This window comes from Rhinichthys klamathensis, unplaced genomic scaffold (assembly GCF_029890125.1).
Source record: "Rhinichthys klamathensis goyatoka isolate OS25496 unplaced genomic scaffold, OSU_Roscu_1.1 h1tg000693l_1, whole genome shotgun sequence".
NCBI classification, from domain to species: Eukaryota; Metazoa; Chordata; class Actinopteri; order Cypriniformes; family Leuciscidae; genus Rhinichthys; species Rhinichthys klamathensis.
In genome coordinates, this window is record NW_026607120.1 from 614,443 (window position 1) to 634,772 (window position 20,330).

The 20,330-nt window shown below is 39.3% G+C and overlaps 1 protein-coding gene across 1 annotated transcript in view; it reads left to right on the forward strand.

Annotated features, from left to right (window-relative positions):
* The first annotated feature begins 2,633 nt into the window (after nt 1-2,633).
* The window catches only part of kcnh3 (potassium voltage-gated channel, subfamily H (eag-related), member 3), a 208,873-nt gene continuing 191,176 nt past the window's right edge, over nt 2,634-20,330 (forward strand). The window contains exon 1 of the mRNA XM_056242113.1: nt 2,634-3,135. Within this exon, the coding sequence (XP_056098088.1) occupies nt 3,060-3,135 (76 nt within the window). The 5' untranslated portion in view covers nt 2,634-3,059. The remainder of the gene's footprint in view (nt 3,136-20,330) is intronic.

A 20,330-nucleotide genomic window follows, 5' to 3' on the forward strand; every position in this document is an offset into this window, starting at 1 on the left:
GTGACAAATAAAGAGCAAGACAGCGCTCGTGTTGTTTTAAGACAGAGTGCGCGCGCGCGGCCAGGGCTCTCTCTCTCTCTGCTCGTTAAGCGCCCTGTCATGCGCAGCAGTCATTCTTTTCTACATCACTCACCGATCAAAATAGGCTTTGGCGGGACACAAATTTGCTTTGGCGGCCGCCAAAAAGCGGACGATCTGACGGGTTTTAGAAGATTAAATACAACCTGAAACTAAAAAACAGACCCGACCTCTATTTGAGACCGGCCTTTATTGACCCAAACCTGCAGCCACACCAGGCGTGTAGGCTAAAGAGACAATCGGCTATTTGGGACTCGGCTATTATTTGAAGTTTTACGGTACATTTTTATTGTTTCTTTTAAAACAATGCCGAATGTTCAAAGATTTTGGACATTATTTTACATAAAGAAAAATGCATGCTGCACATGTTCTTGTGAAATAAAGTATATTTTATATAAAATTTATTATTTATTATTTTTTTTACCATCATGACCAGGAAGTAACTCTCATAATACAATGAAACGGATAACTATATACAATTATATTACACAAAATCATTGTTTTAAAATGCTTATTGTACTATACCTTAATTTATCATTATAATACGTATAAAGTATGACGTTTCGTGTGTAATAATGCCGTTTCGTGTCTAAGCAAATTACGCTCCAAAACGTTAGGTGGCGTTACTCGGTTTAGAACGTAAGCTCCGCCCCTCACTTCCGGTCCTGGCGCTGGTGTTAGAACGTAAGCTCCGCCCCTACTTCCGGTTCTGGCGCTGGGGTTCTGAAACTGGTGGTGCTGCGGGTCTGCAGCTGGATACTATTGCATGAAAGAGCAGTCGTTCTCCTGCCTGAGTGCAGTATTCAGACTTACCGGCAGATGTCACAATTCCATTGTTTGTAAGTCTCTAAGTGTGGGTGCCACAATTTTGTGATTTATACAAGTGTGTACTGTAAAGCTTGAGCACAGGGGTTTTCAGTATTTTAAATGACACGGAGCCCCAAATATAATCATCCTTATGCGAGGGACCCCAATTCTAAAATGACAGCTATCTTAGGCTACATTTTCATAAAGACTCCATTTATACTATAAAAAAATGTACAACTTAATGTGTAAAATATATTACATTTTTCCTGCTCACTGTAGCAATGTACTGTTATATCTTTAATTTATTTGTTTATTTATTTTAATCATTTTTATTTCATTAATTTGTATTCATTTTATTAATTTTAATCATTTATTTATTTAAATCAAAAGCATATATTTATTTATTTTTACATTGTTTTTCTCTAAACTTTTCCACAAACCCTGGGCTCCACGTTTAAAAAACCCTGGTTTAGCATTCCTAAAATCTGCCTTTTATTTTGTATATTTTTATAGCAATGTAAAATTTGTCTTAAAGAGAATCCTGATGAGTCAAATTGCAAACTGTATGAATGGACCCAAGTTAAGGCTATGGCCTACTAATATCTTTTACAGTCTGTATGTCGTCCTTTGGAATATTTTGGGCTTACTGAATGTGAGTCTGCAGGCCAAGGGGACAAATTTTACATTTGAGAGTTTGTTTTAGCATAGAAGAGAAAAAGAAGAATGTTTTTGTTTATGTTGAAGGATATACAGTAAGATATACATAAATAAACTTGCTATGATTATTACATTTTTTATTCTTCTCTTTATATTTTGAACTACAGTATTTCCACCTCAGTGGTGAGTTGTGAAATAGTTTATTTTTTGCCTGTGTCAAATCACGTTAAATTGTTAGTCTCGTTATATGTTTTTCCATGGAGACACTATATTTTATTTCTTCTACCCAGAAAAAATGACAATAAAGACTTATTATTCCCCCCATTCTTCTTTTCTGGTATTATTAACAACACACATATTGACCGAGTACAAATTAAATATAAAATAAATGGTCAGGGGTAAAAGTAAAACACTCTTGAACACATAGTTAAACTGTTTTTATTATATATTTTTTATTTTATTAAACTGTTTGATTTATGAATCAATAACAAATAAAGATGATGCAGATGATAAAAAGGAGAAATCATACAAATGCTAAGATCTTAGAAGAAACGTTACATTTTGTACAAAAATTCAGATTTTTTTTTCAATTAAAAAAATATCAAGTGGTGTAACCAGTTGAAAAGTACTAAAATGCTTGCCTTGCACTTAACCACATCACTTTGTTTTATTTCCAAAAACATTTTCAGACATGGCTTTCAAGGTAAACAAATATATTGTAACTGAAAAAAAGGTGCATTTCATGAGTTCAAAAACGCGTTTTTGATTGTGGCTATACACATTTTTTCCCCCAAAGAAATAACAAGTCATGCCAACTACTTATGCAAACATTTATTTTAAAAATTCTTTAAAACATTTAAAAATCTCCAAACAGTTACACTACCTTGACAAATGTGTCATTATATTATAGAGGTGAAGACTATTCAAGTAATTTTTAATGTAGGCTATTTTAAATATCTTACCAAATGTGTTTTGTTTTTCGACTATTTCATCTGAACAAAGAACCTTCCATAAATAATAAAAAGACAATGAGCTGGCACAAAGGTTCTAGCCTCCTCACCAGACTCTGCTCACCACGTGACGTGACATCTGCTGGTTATAGCAACCAGAGAACGCCAGTAATATTGATGTAGAGAGAAAGGATCGTGGTGGCACAGAGGAGTTCACACGGCATCAGTGCGCAGTCGCTTCACCAGTCGGAGCTCCGGTCTCCAGCGCTGCCGTTACGCACAGGTTCATCTCATCACCAAGCACCTGATTTACAGAGACAAATACGCGGATTTTCGCCCTCTTTATGACACGATGTAAGGCAGATATGTGGGCTTTCCGTTGAGGGATATGGTCACTGCTGAGCTGCCAAAGTGGAGCCGCGCGTATCACGGATCGGGGCGCTCCTGCAGGGTCTAGGATGCGCGCCCGGAACATCCCGATTCTTACCTGGGTTCGGGTCTGACCAGGAGTCCACTGCCTCTGCTGGGCGCAGAGGCGGGAGGAGGACGCAGTCGACCCGCAACAGGATGCCCGTGATGAGAGGTCTGCTGGCCCCGCAGAACACCTTCCTCGACACCATCGCCACCCGTTTCGATGGCACCCGTAAGTGCGCAGAACATACCAACTTACATTTCCTTCACCAAAGTGTCAAATGCAAATAATAAGTGTTTTGAGCAAATTGAACATCCACCCTAAGTTATTTGCATCAGTGCGTAAAGTGAAACAGTTGAAAGCTCTCATGCATGCGCGTGGAGTCATTTCGTGTAGCAGGTTGCAGTTGTCTCATAACATTGTTGTGGGTTGCTGGCATGCCATCGACAGCAGTCATTCGGACATAGGCTACTACATTTAAAACTATTTTAGACAACATTTTAGATTTTTAAAAAATAATTTTATGCATGCAGTTTTATAGTCTCATTAATTGCATTAAATATTTGTACTTTTCAAATTGGACACATTGCAGGACTATTTATGTAAACTGCAAAAAAGTTTATATATGAAAAAAAACAAATTCTTTCAAATATTCATAAAACTTAGGTTTTGATTTAAAGTTAAAGCCCACGTTATTTGTCAGCTCCCCTTCAACTGTTGTGCAACACCGAGCTCTGGGTAAAACTTGATTAAACTTAATCAATCTTAAAGAAAGGGATTTATACTTTCATTCCCTGTCTCGCTGCATGGGTTCTGGTTGCTGCGTATCTGCTTATTTTAGACATTCTGTGGAGTGATCTGTTCCCTGCATCCCTAGGACATTTTGTTTCATTTTTTTCTCAGCGTCTAAAATAATGACATAATCTGGAGAATAGAAGCAATGTAATAGGATTTCACTGTGTTTTTAAGAATACATTTGACTTGACATCTGGAAGGCTCATTGAGGGTGAAAGAGGTTAAAGATCCTTTAAAGAGGGAAAACAGGTGCATCTGTCACTACTCCACAACTGCAGATGATTGTGAAAAGCTTCACTTTTGAACTCTATAAACCACAGAGAGTGAGTCTGCAGAGAAATAGCTCTTGTTTAGTTTGTAAAGTATTTTTGAACAGAAGGGATGAGTAACTAGTGTGTTGTCCGGGTGAGCAGTGGGTGTGTAGGTGGATAGAGGGTCGCTAACATGCAGCTTCACGTCCAATATGATGCAACTGTCCAATGGTTGAGGTGATGCAGTTATTCTCGGTTCAGTGCAAGTTAAACTCAGTTGACAGCATTTGTGGCATAATGTTAATTACCACAAAAAAATGATTAATTTCCACAAATCCCTCTTTCTTCTTAGAGTGAGGCACTTACAATGGAAGTGAATGAGGCCAATCTGTAAATGTAAAAATATACGGTTTTAATAGTATATAGCCACAAGACATAAACAATATGCATGTTGTTAACATCATTTTGGAGTGGAAAAAAATGCCTAGGCCTACTAACCTTTATATTTTACAACTTTGTTGCCATGACAATGAAATGTCATAAACCTGTAACCCAATAGAGTGGCTAAAATTATTTAAACAGTTTTACAGCTCAAATAATAGACAAGTTTTAACAGAAGAATTAGTTTAACAGTTTTTTTTTTGTAAAATTGTAAGCTTTATATTTCTGCTATTAAATCCAAAAATGCCAATATTTACTTCCATTGAGCTCATTCAAAGATCTGAATAGGTTTTATTTTGAAGATCTGAATACATAACTGGAAGGTTATAGGTTCAAATCGTTCAGTTTACATCACTATCAACTAGCAATTTGTTAGGAGATATGCACTTTTTATCATTAACTTATCCTGATAAAACAGATTCTTTAAGAGAAAACCATGACTGAAAATGAAAAATAGCAAATAGCAGGAAAACACCTTGGAGATCCTTTGCTTTGTTGTGGTCAGAGCTGGTAAATACAAAAACTCAGATTAACGTCTGTCACTTTGTCACATCGTACATGATTAGGATCAGCTGCATTTAAACTCAATGTGACGTGCACTATCAAAGGTTTTATTCTGCTGTTTGATGCCAGAGAAAAGGAGAGAAAAGAGCGAGGGGAGAGTTTTGTGTTGTTGGTGTGCTCCCATTTGAGAGGAGTTCAAAGACAAGCCCATAGAGAGAGGGAATACTGGTAAACACTGGACTTCATTAATGCTGTGGGGCACCTCACATTCACACATTCTAACAGGAAGTGACGGCTTCAGCCTATATCAGGTCAGATATTTGGAGTGTATACACTACTAGTGATGGGTGGATCAATCTTGAAATATGATATACCTCTGAAAATGATATTGAGAGGATAAATTCTAAATAGGCTATTTTATGCCGTGTTTGTTATTTTATTTTTTTATTCTTTATAGGCTATAGATTCAAAGTTACTTTTTTTGTTCAAAATTAAGTGAATTTAAATTTAAATTTAAATTTAAATTATAATTATATATATATATATATATATATATATATATATATTCATTATAATTATTAATTATGTTATGTTTTTCACTATTAAGTTTTAGAGTTTCACCCCTTCATTGCTGAGCACTTTTTTTTCTGCATCGTGGCCGATTTGTAGAGAATTTTTGTGTTTTTGTCAATTTCCCGTTCATTCCTATGGTCGGTCATTTTTGACTGAAGAGCACAAGTGTGACAAATTTTTGTATGACCACTTAGCCTGCTCAAATCATGCTTTTTTGTGTGTTCACATACCTAATGCCATAAATGTCACCAAGTTTCATAACATTCAGATGAAGCTGTGATTTTTAAAAATTCAAAACAGATTTTTTTTAATCACAATTCATTGCTGTGTATAAAAGTGTGTTTGTATGTGTGTGTGTGGGTGGGTGTGTCTGTTTTGCACTCTTGATGTTTTAGAGTGTCACCCCTTCATTGTTGAGCACTTATTTCTGCATCGTGGCCGATTTGTAGATTGTACACACACATAAATTCTCAGAATTTTTGTGTTTTTGTCAATTTCCCATTCATTTCCTATGGTCGGTCATTTTTGACCGAAGAGCACAAAAGGCACCTTTTTTTACGACCATTTAGCCTGCTCAAATCATGACCTCAAATTTTTTTTGTGTTCACATACCTAATGCCATAAAAGTCACTAAGTTTCATAACATTCCGATGAAGCTGTTATTTTATAAAATTCACCTGTTAAATCGTTGTATCTCAGCCAAATATTGTCCTATCCTAACAAACCATACATCAATGGACAGTTTATTTATTAAGCTTTCAGATGTAGGACATCTCAATTTAAAAAAAAAAAGGACACATGTGCCTGGTTTTGTAGTCCAGGGTCACAAATAATGAATCAATACATCATCAATCCTTAATCCAAAATGTGTTTTTGTCTCACCCTAATTCACTATGGTATTAAGGCATATAGTGAATAATGCCGCGTTCCAGGCAACCTGTAACCCGTGTTTTTCCAATCTTACACCCGTGAAAGTGCACTGGAACGGCAGTCAAACCCGTTACTTCCCACCCGTGAACTCGAAACTAGATACTCCCAGTTACGAGCTCTGACGTCACATAGCCCGCGAAACCATACAAAACAGCAATGGTTTGTTTACATCTAGCTACCACAATTCCTTGCGCTCAGGTAGTTTGGCGTGACTGGCTTGGAACGCGACAAAGTCGTGAGTCGTAGTTTGAAGTCGTGATTTACGTGCTCAAAAAACTGCCTGGAACGCAGCTTAATGCCGCGTTCCAGGCAACCTGTAACCCGTGTTTTTCCAACCTTATACCCGTGAAAGTGCACTGGAACGGCAGTCAAACCCGTGAGTTCCCACCCGTGAACTCGTACTAGATCGATGTACTCCCAGTTACGAGTTCTGACGTCACATAGCCCGCAAAACCATACAAAACAACAAAGGCAGCCCCTACGGATGCAGTGTTTCTGCAGGCGGTACACAGTGAGAATACACTTTAGGACAATATAACGTTGCAGTCAAATTAATAATAATATAATAATAATGATAATAATACACACAAGATTATGTATTACAATGTTATGTGTCTGAAACAATAAGTATGTATATACACACACGATTCTGTATTACAATGTTATGTGTCTGAAAAAATAAGTATGTATATTGCGCTCAGGTAGTTTGGCGTGACTGGCCTGGAATGCTACAAAGTCGTGAGTCGTGGTTTGAAGTCGTGATTTACGTGCTCAAAAACCTGCCTGGAACGCAGCATTAGTTTCAGACCTGACATGATGGGTTTCGCGGGAAATCGCGTCCCTGTACGTCACTGGCCAGCGCTTGTCTCGTCAACTCCGGCCACTCTGTCGTGTGTATATTCAGAGCAGAGTAAGTTAGCATATTAGGTGTAGGTGTCACAACAAGTGAGAAAGGTTGACATGGAGCAGGTTAAATCCATAGACTGTAAGGTTAAATCTCAAACCTCCGGGGAATCGACCGTTTAAAAAAAAAACGCCGAACAGGAGTCTGCTGGCAAAAAGAGAAAGCGACAGAGCTCGTATAAAACGAGAATCAACATTGGGTTGGCTTTTCGGAGACGGCGAGAACTGAGGGATTAACGTTAAAATGTTGTAAAAGCGACGCGGAGATGGCATTTTTTATTACTCAACAGGTGAGTAAGTTATTTTATTCAAATTGCCAAATGTAACGTTAGGTCTTCAAAGACATTAAATATGTGTCAGTGCCATTGTTTAGTCTCAAGATGCAGACCAGTAATATTTTTTTCTAAGGCATGTTTATAAAATTATACTTAAATATCCTAATTGAACTAAGGCCTAATCCTGGCTTCATCTAAAACCTGTCTGTGAAACCGGGGTAAAGCATTATATGGTAGCCTAATTTCATTATGGTTGTTGTAGCTTTGTGCTGGAATTTATTTTCAAGGAAGTATACCGTCTATTAATGGGTATAGCTACAGTAACATCTTCAGATAGTCATCTAAATAGCTTATATCTCTTAAGCCTAGTAGTGAATGTTTTTTTTAACAGTAGGATTACCATATTCATCCGCACAGTCAAGCAGAGCTGAAGCACAACCACAACTAGTTATGTTCTTCCGCAAAATGCATGCGGTTTTGTTTTTTAACCACTAGGGCCAAAAGTCAAATCCTGTACATTTAAATATTACAATTTTATAAGTGAAAAATATGAACATGGCTAGAAAATAGTTGTGCAATTTAAAAAACTATTTGTCCTAATCCAGTATTCAGCCACCACAGCACTAAAACGCACAGAGAGCAGTGCTTGCCTGCCAGAGGTAATGACAGGAAAAAAGTAGCTTAATTTGCAGTTATTTCACTCCACTACATAACAACAAAGCTAAATGTGACATTTATTATAGTGAATGTTTTTTCTTTCTTTCTTTTTTTTCATCAAAACTATTGTTGTTAAACAAATCTAAACAGTCTGTTAATTTGCAGTTTAGGAATATTTTGTGGCTATTTAATGTTTATTGGCTATAATTCTATTTTATCCTCAGGAATTATGAAACTTATATTGGGAACATTGGCTTTGATGTAATTGAATTGAAAAGAAAACCCTAATTCTAAGGGATATCACTCCACCCGCATTCATAATTTTGGTGTCTTCTTAGATTATACTGACCGACCTTACAACCATGCATGATAGATTTTTGTTGTTGTTGTTGTCTACATAAATTAGTTCTCTTAAGCATGAATATATCAGACAATCCTCCGTCTGTCAGAGATGTGTTGATCCCTATTAGACATCACATTTCTCTGCAAATGTAACTCTTGATCTCAATATGAGCTAGCTAAATCCAGCCAGCCAAAGTGTTTGCTGTGAAGAGCTTCAGATTCAGAGAGAAATTAATAAAGGGGGGGTTGATTCGGTCTTTGTCATCCATATTCAATCAAACATTAATTCAGAGCATTCAGCACATTTCAGATAGAATAATGCAGGCCTTTCCATTCACCAATCACACAGCTAATTACAGACCCCCTAACAAAACGAGTGAAGTCATCATAATTAACTGCCTCTAGTGTCAAGAATTCATCTTGGCCTGTCTGAGCATTTGTTAAATCTCCAAAGAAACTGTTCAAAACATCAGAGTGATCCAAGAACTGACTTTAGATGCACAGTTACACACACACACACACACACACACACACACACACACACACACACACACACACACACACACACACAATCTCTTGAAATCCTCAGTATATTAAAATGTATTCTTGATCTGTTGTCCTTTTTTGAGAATGATATATAGGTTTTTTTTTTTTTATGTTTGTGAAAGGTTTCTCACCAAGGGTGCCTTTATTTGATCAAAACTAATAACAGTTTAGCCTATAATTTGTACAATGATTATTGCAATTCAACATAACTGCTTTATATTTTCAGATTCAATTTTTTTTTATTGATTCTCAAACGCTTTTCAGAATACAACACAATATATCTGTACAGAATCAACATTTTTACCCCGACTGCATCCCTCCCCCCACCCCCACAACAAATCCCCAACTACAAACATTTCTTATTATTATTAATAATGTTGAAAAAGTTATACTACTGATTAATATTTTAGTGGAAACCATGACACATTCTTTGATAAAAAGAACGATTCAAAGAACAACATTTACTTGAAATAGAAATCTTTTGTAACATTTTAAATGTTTTTACTGTCACTTTTGATAAATGTAATTCTTTGCTGACTAAAAGTATAAAAACAATCCTACTGACCCCAAACTTTTAAACAGTATTATGTATTCAAAAATTCTTTGCACGCAGCAGAGCAAATGTCTATTCTTCAATTTTCGTTGTTGTTGTTGTTGTTGTTGAAGAATTCCATTTCTGTGTATCCTGGTCCAACCTCAGCTCCCATATTGATATGGTCATAGTGCCAGAAATACCCTAATTGAGCCACGGAGTCCTTGTATTAGTGAATCGTCTATATTAATTTTGTTCGTCTGCTCTCTGTAATCAGGTTAGAGAATGTTCACCAGATGGACCATTTCTTAGCTCCTGTGTGTCTGTAAGTTGCAAAACTTAGGGTGCTTTCACATCTGAAGTCCGGTTCATTTGGTCCGGACCAAGGGCGAAAAATGATACTTTGTAGCATTTTCAGGCGTTTTGGTTCCTTTTCACACCACACTGATTGCTCTGGTCCGTATCAGTTGATGAAACGAACCAAAATGCAGTCACGTGACAACATCCACATCACTCGTTGGCCAGATGTGTCTTGAACGTATTTCCATAACTGCACTTCGATTGGTCAGAATTAACGTGCGGGAATATTCCACAGATCTATGAAACCCCCTTTCCCTGAGCTGTTTGCTAAACAAAGCGAAGATTTCGCTGTTCTTGTGAGTTTTTGAAAGTTGGGACCTAATATGGTCATCAGACCAAATTTCTATGAGGCTCCGCACCTCCTCACAACTCCAAGTTTTTCTCGCGAGCTGCCATGCTAAAAGTGTTAACTGTCAACAAACATTAGTCCTCATCCAATAATGCACAGCGCAGCTGACTACGGCAGCTGGTTTAGTCCAAAAATGCGCAGTTATTTGGCAGTTGGGTCTGTTCGAGGTAGGATCACGTTCTCACCACAAACGAACCGCTCCAGAGTTCGTTTGAAAGCGTACCGAGTCCGAGACCACCTCTTCGAGGAGGTCTCGTACTGTCATAACTGACGACAGGAAGCAACTGCAAGTAAAACTCTTTATTATATAAATGTAACAGAGTCCAGATGGCAGATGGAATGGGTGGTGCAGGGACTTCGATGGTCAAACACGGAACAGATGAAGTGAAGAGATGACGTGCGCTGGTGAGAGGTGATGACGCAATCCAGACATAGAACGTAATCCAAGGGGAAACACCGAACCGGAACAAGAGCACGAGACTGGAACGCCGACACAGGAACGGGATCAACACACAGCACAGAGGACATCAAACAATGATCTGACAAAGGAGATGAGAAAGCGGTGAGTATATGGGGGCTTTTACACTGGGCTCGTTTGCTGCGGTCCGAGCCCGAGTGCGTTTGTTCCCGGCGCCCCCCGCAGTGTTGGTCTGGTTTCACACTCAACTTGATTCTATCGAACCTTGGTGCGTTTGCGTGCATATTACGTCATCGCAAACGTGCACGGCACATGATAGAAAACAGAACGCGGGTCAATATTGTGTTTTTTTATTAATTCGCTGCTATTATGCGCAGTTGAGTGAACAATAACAGGTTTACTGTGCGTGTGTCACATAAGGTGGCCTTCTGCTGCTTGAAAACGGACTCTTTTGAGGAGACAGTGGATTTCCAAATTTGGTGCCCTAGATTTCACGCGCAATGCACGAATACACTGCAGGCTCACTCTCGCTCGTACCCAAGGTAAATCGTCAACACTATCATCCCTTACATGTGTTTTATTTAACTGAATACGTCACAATAAGCTAAAACGCATGCGCAGGTCACTTTACTTCCTGAACAAGTGCGCACCCGAGTCCGTGCTGCTTTCACATTCACGCGAACCGTGGCACGGTTCGGGAGCAACCGAACTCAGACCACCTCCTCCAGGTAGTCTAGGGTTCGGTACCCCAGTGCGCACCCGGGTCCCATGACAGCGTTCACATTAGCGATTTTTCATGCGAACCGTGCCCCGTTCCGAACTAAACTGCCAGTGTGAAAGCCCCCTATAAAGGTGAGGAGATTAGCTGCAGCTGGCGCCGTGAATGAGATCAGCTGGATCGCTGATCAGCCAATGATGACAGTCACTCACACACACCCACACACACATAACAACATAAACACAAGACGAGCAGGAAACAATGCATTCATAAACCGTGACACTTGTTTGGTCCGCTTTTGGTGCGCACCTGAGTGCGATTGCTGCATTCACACCAGCCCAAACGAACCGCACCAAGGGGGACAACGAACTCTAGTGCAATTTAACCGAACTAAATGAGGCAGGTGTGAAAGCACCCTTACACACATTTCTCTCACTTAAAGGAGAACTCCGGTGCAAAATGAACCTCGGGTGTAATAACACATTGGTACAGACTAAATCGTTCCCTGAGATTTGTTTTCATGATAATCGAATGTAAAGAGTTTTATCTCTAAAAACAGTTTAGCTTATAACGCTAGTATATTGGCATAGAGTAAGCAAAAAGAGATCGCTAGTTAATACCACTAACAAGGCTCAAATTAGCCCCACACTAACACGGCAGCATGATGAGTGTCCTTACATGCAAACCGAAGCATTGAGAACTTTGTAAGTGTATAGACAGTTTAATAAGAAGATACTTTACACAGACAGTACAGTTAGCGCATACAGACCGATACAGACAGGAGCCATCTTGGAAAACAGTCTCGACCAATCGAACCACGAGGGTGAGCGAACAGTACGTGTAGATATTGAAGATAAGATAAATTATATTTATTTTTTTAATTTTCTCTGTTGCGTTAAGTGCTTCTCTTATGCGCTCAGTGCTTTCTTCCGGAAACAACGGACCATATGAGATTCCAAGTCACAGTTCAGCTCACGTATCACCGTGTTCGTGGTTTGTCTGATCGAGACTTTTTTCCAAGATGGCTCCTGGCTTTCACATTCACGCGAACCGCGGCACAGGCCCGCCATGCACGCAAGTGTAAACGCGAGCTACATAACTGCGTGCCTGCCTGCTTTCAGCGCGACTCATAGTGGGCTAGTCCAGACTCTTTCAATTCAATTCCAATTTATTTGTATAGCGCTTTTCACAGAAAATGCATTGCATCTACTTTACTATTCAGAGTGATGTTATCAGTTATGCTTTTCAGAAATGTACATAAATTAATCATTATTAGCTTACTGTACATTTTTTAAGGCAGAACAAAGAGCTAATTTAAGTAATACATACATGTTTGTTATTAGAGGATTAGATTAGGACTCTGACTAATATGGTATAGCCTAATGGAAATGCAGATACTTAATGCTTAGATTGTTAATACATAATGTTTTTGAACAGGTGACATTTTATGTTTTGTCCCTTCAGTTGAGTTCAAAATAAAATGGACACAACGAAATAAACACTTGATTTTTTTTTAATTAGTCGTTTAGATTAGTCGACTAATCGAAAAATTAGTCGAAAGATTAGTCGTTAGAAAATTAGTCGTTAGTGGCAGCACTAATACTGACCCTCGTTTATAAAGCAGTCTGGTGTGTGAAATGATTCGCGCAAACATGAAAGCATTGACGTTGCTCGTGGGGAATATTCCCTTCGAAAACAAAACTCAGCCACTGTGTCTTCAGCGGTTCGGATTTAGGAACATCAAAATGACTGCTGTGTTCGTTATTACACCCAAGAACAGAACACCACAATCGCTTAGACGCCATTCTGCTCATAGACAGTGCTCCAGCATATCAACAATGACCGCGCCGGTCCGCACGGACTATGATTGACAGCTCGCTCACGAGCGTGGGCGGGTCTGTGTTGAAACGCTGCTGTCAATCAACAATCGTGGGAGGGGCGTCCGACCGTGTGACGTCACACGGTCGAACGGCTTGATTTGAGACAGGAAAACATATAAGGAGATTAAAACAAAAACACTGGATGGATTTTTATCATTATATGATGGTTGTCTACAGGCACTGCCAACACACATTTCAGTACAATCAACTTGTAAAAGTGCATGTATCATTATATGACCCCTTTAAGGGCATCAAGTCTTCTGAAGATCCCCCCTTCTCTATTTGTTCCAATCTGCCCCCCCCCCCTCTCTCTCTCTCTCTCCCTCCCTCTCAGGCTTTCTTTGGGATGCTCTGTAGCTGTAAGGCAACCATTCAGAATAACTAAGCAACCCCCATGCAGTGCCTTATGACAACTCTGAACACCCTAGCAACCATCCAGTGCACCCTAGCGACAACAAAGCAATGCCCTAGCAACTACTCTGAACACTCTAGCAACTATTTAGAGAACTATAGGAACCAAAAAACACTAGCAGTCACATAGCAATGCCCTAGAAACACCCCAGCACCTATAGAAAATCTTAGCAACCATCAAGCAATGTCCCATTAACTACTCTGAACACTCTAGCAACCTTTCAGGTAACCGTTAGAATCAGATCAACCAATGGCCTAGAAGCCACTCTGGACACCCATGCGGTCAGGGCTCGACCTTGAGTTTTACTCCCGGTTTCACAGACAAGCTTAAGCCTAGTCCTGGGCTAAAATGCATGTTTGAGCTGTTTTAACTGAAAGCAACTTCCACTGGCATATCTTAAAATATGTCTGTGCTATTGTTTTGTCTCAAGATGCACACCAGTAAAAGTTTTTTTCGAAAGCACGTTTATAAAAGTTACTTATGTCCTAATTTATCTAAGGCCTAATCCTGGCTTAATCTAAACCCTGTCTGTGAAACCAGGCCACAGTAGGGCTGTCACTTTAGGTTCGAAAATCGATTGCACAATCGATCGGACCAACCAACACAAGTTTCGAAAACGAAAATAGGGAATCGATTTTAACGGCCTTTTTTTTTTAACCAAAAATGTGTTTTAGTTGGACAGATCAATACAGTACACAGAACATGTAGGATGTTGGAAAATAACAATGTCTTTTCTTTTAACCAAATGCTTTTTAATATTCGTTATTACTTCAATGCAATTGAACAAGAGCGCCGTTATTTGTTGCTTAGTGACGTGTGTGTTCAAGTAAGCCAGAAATGCGCAGATTTTGCGTAATACGCTGTATTTAATATATCATGAGGACTCACGAGTTGTGTATTTGCGCTAAATCCGCGCAAATTACACGAACTTCCCCAGCAAAGTGAGTAAACATAGAAACACGCCAAATTGGCTAGTGATTTGACAGTGTTACCCGCCAAAGTTCATTTTTACCCGCATTTGGCGGGTTGGAGGGTGTTAATTCAATCCCTGAATGTTGCACTCCTGTTTGTCATTGTGCACGAAACTTCACGCCAATAAATCATCAGAAATATTGCTGACTTGTGCTCAAGCGCCCTCTTTACGTTCGTCCTAATGCCTGTTAGTTGTCCGTGGATTTGCCTATATTTGGTGTTGAAAATGGAAACGTCTTAAGACATGGAAAATCGATTTTACAATCGATTCAATGAACACTTATGTCTCAAAAATCGAATTTTTTTCACAAAAGTGACAGCCCTAGGCCACAGTTTACAAATTGAAAAATAAATTTTACAGCAAATGTTGTGTGTTTGAGAATATTTTCCATTGGTAGAATCTAACTAGCAATCGGACATGAGCTGGTCAGTGCAGAAACTATGAAGTTTTGCCAGAAACTACCATGGTGAAGTTTTGTAAGGGGTTGCAGTGGCTGCATTTAAGAGTAAACAATAAATTTGTGGAAGCAGAGAGGGTAACGGCAATCAACAAAATCTCCAAATGTCCATTTGGTGTTTTCAAGGCGATTCAGCACAGGCTCTGGCTGTCTCATGAAGTTAGCATGATGGTCTAAGTGGAAGACTGGTTTTCTATGAGAGTTTAATTTGGTGTGTGTGTGTGTGGCTGAGAGTCTCTCCCCAGGGTGGTGTACTGATTCCATGGTTAGGCACAATATGCCCCTCATTATAAAAAGACGAAAACATTGGTCACCGGTAAGACAACAATTCAGAAAGAAAGCGAGAGAGAGACAGGCTGTGCATGACCCTAGAGACAAGTCACATAGAGCATTCTGTGCCAACACGAGAGGCTTCAAAATTGACAACCCTGTCAGAACCCTTTGTGTATTATGAACATGAGGTCTGTGTGGAAACACTATTCAAAAATGCACTCAGTTGTGCAAGCACTCAGTACACACTCTGCAGGAAGAATGCAGCAAGAATAGTCAAGTTCAAAACCACTAATAAAAAAACAAAACAATTACGACTCTCAAATTAGATTCAAATTCAAATTTTACACTAATTTGCAATAGGAACACAGTGTATGGGGCAAATAAACAATATTATTTTGCACAATAATCTAAATGAATGTATGAACATTTATGGAATATATTATATTAGGGCTGTCAAATGATTAATCACGATTAATCACATCCAAAATAAAAGTTTTTTTTAACGTAATATATGTGGGTGCACTGTGTATAATTATTTTGTATATATATAAATACACACACATGCATGTATATTTAAGAAAAAAATATTATTTATATTTATATATAATATAAATTATATATAAATCTATATACAGTATATACATGAAAATATTTCTTAAATATATACAAGCATGTGTGTGTATTTATATATATAAAATAATTATACACAGTGCACCCACATATATTATGTAAAAAAAACTTTTATTTTGGATGTGATTAATCACGATTAATCATTTGACAGCCCTAATTATATTATATGAAATTATATTAATGTTGTTTGATACGTTAAAGACTCTCCAGTAAAGGATGTCTATATCTATTCACATGTCATTTACATGGACCCTAATAATCCGATTGTAATCGGACTAGTAGCACACTCAGATTAAAAGTCACTTGTAACCATGTCAATCGGAATAAATTGTACATGATTAAAATATGATTAAAATTTCATTCTGATTGTAAGGGGTGGTTTAAACCTTTTCTAATCCGATCGAGAGAACATGTAAACACTTGAAACTGTAAAGTACTACAAATGTGCAGTGATTTAGAGATGGCGTAATGATGTATGACGCTTGGAATGAGTTGTAGTTGAATAAAGTGTCATAAATTACTGTCGTGTCATTTTAAAATTCCTCTTCCACTCATCGCCTGTGAAGTGGAGCAGGACAGCGTCACACCAGTCCTTGTTTCGGACTCTTATCCACAGATGCCTTGTTTTGGGCGCAGGAATTCAGGCCGTTTTTTACTGCTTGATCAATTTAGGCAGCATGGCACAATGGTTTGTTTGCTCATCGTCTCCTAATTAGGACCCAAAATAAATAAATATTAAGTCTGCTTTTTAAAACTAAGAAAAGTAGCAATGTAGGAGAATAGGTTGTGGAAACAGTGGGAAACTGTATTCGTGCAGTTTTTGCACGTCAAAAACAATCAATTCCGTTTTGAAGCTTGTGACATAAACGCGATCACTTTATTTTGCATTCATGTGAACACTACGTTCAGATTCATCTAACGGAATGAAGGTGTCCATGTAAATGTAGCTAGTGCGTCCTGTATTCATTCACTGGATATGGGGCTAAATCTGACTAAATACATGCTGTCATTAATGAAGAGGCAGAGACAGAGTTGAGGGGAGAAAGAAAACATCAAACTGAGAGACACTGAGCCTGCTGTACGGTGTAATTCTCTGAAAATTTCTCTAACATCATGGCATGTATGCATAAACATTCAAACATGCGAATGCGTCGTGCAACAGGCCGCATTCCTTTGACAGCTTGAGTTTTGAAGTGACTCTTAATTTGTTTGAATTAATGACCTCATTTTCACTGGTCTATTGGCAAAGCAGTGACAAAACTTCCCTAATTAATCAATAATGTTTTCCAATTACTGTGGCAATCTGATTCCATTCAATGTAATGAATTCAGAGCAAAGTCCATGAAACTTTAATGCCATTAAAACTATAAAAAAATAACTAGTAGGCTGCCTTCGGAAGGGAACCGTAAACTGTGGTATGAGACTAATTACTATGGTACCGCAGTGTCTCTAATGCTACAATGGACCGGTAGGGCACAACACCACGAAACTTAAAAAGCAAACATAAGTTCACAACACAACAAAATCAAGCCATAACACAACAGAAACAATCTACAACACAACGAAATCAAGCCATAACACAACAAAATCAAGCCACAACTAGTGCTGCCGCGATTAGTCGACGTGTCATTTTACTATTGACCGCATATTTATTTTTGGTCTCCCGTCTCAAACGGCTCACTGTAATTCACCTCCACACACCAGTCTGTGCGCTGTACGCGCCCTGCTGGTTAATCTGCTATCCTCTTCCTTCCCCCTCCCCTGCCTTCACTGCTTTGATATGGAAAATTGCAGAGGCAAAAACACTGGGTTCGTTTGCTGTGGCCCGAGCGCGATTGTTCCCGGCGCCCCCGCTGCGTTGGTCTGGTTTGCGTGCATCTTACGCCATCACAAACGTGCACGGCGCATGATAGAAAACAGAACGCGGGTCAATATATTGTTGTTTTTTTATATATCAATTCTGTGCTATTATGCGCTGTGCTATTATTCTGTGTCGCATAAGGTGGCCTTCTGCTGCTTGCAAACGGACTCTTTTCCAAATTTGTTGCCCTGATTCCACGCGTTATGCGGGAATACACTGCAGACTCACTCTCGCTCGTATCCATGGTAAGTCATCAACACTATCATCCCTTACATGTGCTTTATTTAACTAAATACGTCATAATCAGCTAAAACGCGTGTTTTTTTTCCGTGTTGCTTTTACATTCACGGGAACCGCGGCACGGGCCCGCCATGCACGCAAGTGTAAACGCGAGCTGCATAGCTGCCTGACATGAAAACATGTTTTGTGTCAGGGCATCACTCCATTTCAACATCTGCTTCCTCCTTCACACACGTCTTTTTGCCGTCTGTGTCTGGCGTGATTTAACTTCTCCCCAGTTGTTCCATGAAACCCCACAAAACACGGAAAGCCGTGAAGTGATAAATAGGGTTGTTTCTTCTTTGGGTTGAAAAGGTATGCAATAGTCTCTGCATTATTCCGCAACGGATTAAAGCGCTCGTCCTTGTGAAGACTGTGAGCAGCAGCGCGAGCCACAAGAGAACACTTTTATCTGCGCCACTCAACGAGTCCACGAGCACTTTGATCACTTCAAAAACAACACATTTCAGCGCTAGATCGCCTCTTATTTAACAAACGAATGAAATGAATGCTCTGCTAGTTAACTAGGGATGTTTTATTTATTTGTATTTACATCTGTGCCGCGAGATGTTTCAAAAGTGGTGGACACTACAAGATTTGAAAATCGCAGCGCATCACACACTACAAAATGTTATTAAGATTATCGTGCCAGAGGAAGCGCCTCACATGATCTCACGCAGCAGACCGGAAGTGGAAAAGTGGATATAAACAAAGGGCTGTCGCGATAACCGCAATATTTCAGTACCGCGCTACTGACAGGCCAATTGCAGAGGATTGCAAGTAACCGCAGCAATCGCGATATTCGTGTGTTTTCTTTTTTCATAAGGCTACACCCTTCTTTTTTCGAACTTCGTAGTTCGTACCATGTGTATTGAATGTTAAATAAGTTAATAATGATAACAAGACTGTTTATCATGGTGATTTGTACAGAGGCTTCGTGGATTTGGACTTAAGCCTAAACAGACAGTGAATGAGATCGACTGAGCGCGTGCGATTACCTGCATCTGTCTTTGAAGTCAAGTCATATTCGTGAAAAGGTTGCCGTTTCCAAGGAAAGCGAAATATTTGTCGTATCATCATTTTAACATGTGACGGCGCCTTCACACTGGCAGTTGAAATCGCGTGATTTTTTTTTTCCAAACCAGTTTAGCGAAAACCACGCCCCTTAACCGAAAGCCACACTACTTAGCGATGACTCGCGTCTACGGCTCGATTTCATTGGTCAACTCTATCAAAGCGCTGATTGGCCTAACATCGCTGAAACCTAAAATGCAAAAGGGTTGCAGCCTCCACATAGTTGTTTGTTTGGTTGCCACGTGTTGGCAAGTCTCTCCTGTAGCTGAGAGCCCAACTCTCACGTCGATTGTAAAGAACCCGTAGATAGGTCAGGAACTTCTTGTATCTGTAGCGAGTTAAGACACATAACAAATTCAAAACAATACATCCCTCAAAACAGGCTTCTGGAGGGTGAACATATCAGAAGTACCTCTACCTGTCTACTATTTTCTCTACCTGTTGGTCAAAGGGTTGTCCAGGGCTTGCTGGTATGCAATTCAACTGTACTCATTTCCCTGGCATAAAGCATGTCTTTTACTATGCTGAACAGTGTCTGCCTGTCCTTCATCTCAATGTTGCGATCTTTGTTCCACAACCACACAGCTTGCAAAAGATATGCAGAGCAGCTGTGTGGCTTCAGGAAAGACCTGGGGTGCGTTTCCCGAAAGCATCGTTAGCCAACTATGGTCGCAAGTTCCGTCGTTACCAATAGAGTTCAATGGGATTTGCGACCAACTTGCGACCATAGTTGGCTAACGATGCTTTCGGGAAACGCACCCCTGGGCTATAGCTCCCTTTTCTGCCTTTGAGTCATCCTTTGTCAATAAGGACTTCAGCAGCTCCAATCCCTCACTAATTGTCCTCTCATCCTCTGACTGGGTTATCACTATCCCAAGAGGAAGACCACCAGCATTAGTATGTGTGAGAAGCAGAAACACCCTGCAGTTCTCCCGGTCCATGTTACCAGATGAATCCATAAAACACATTTCTCCACTATTGGAAATGCTTTGT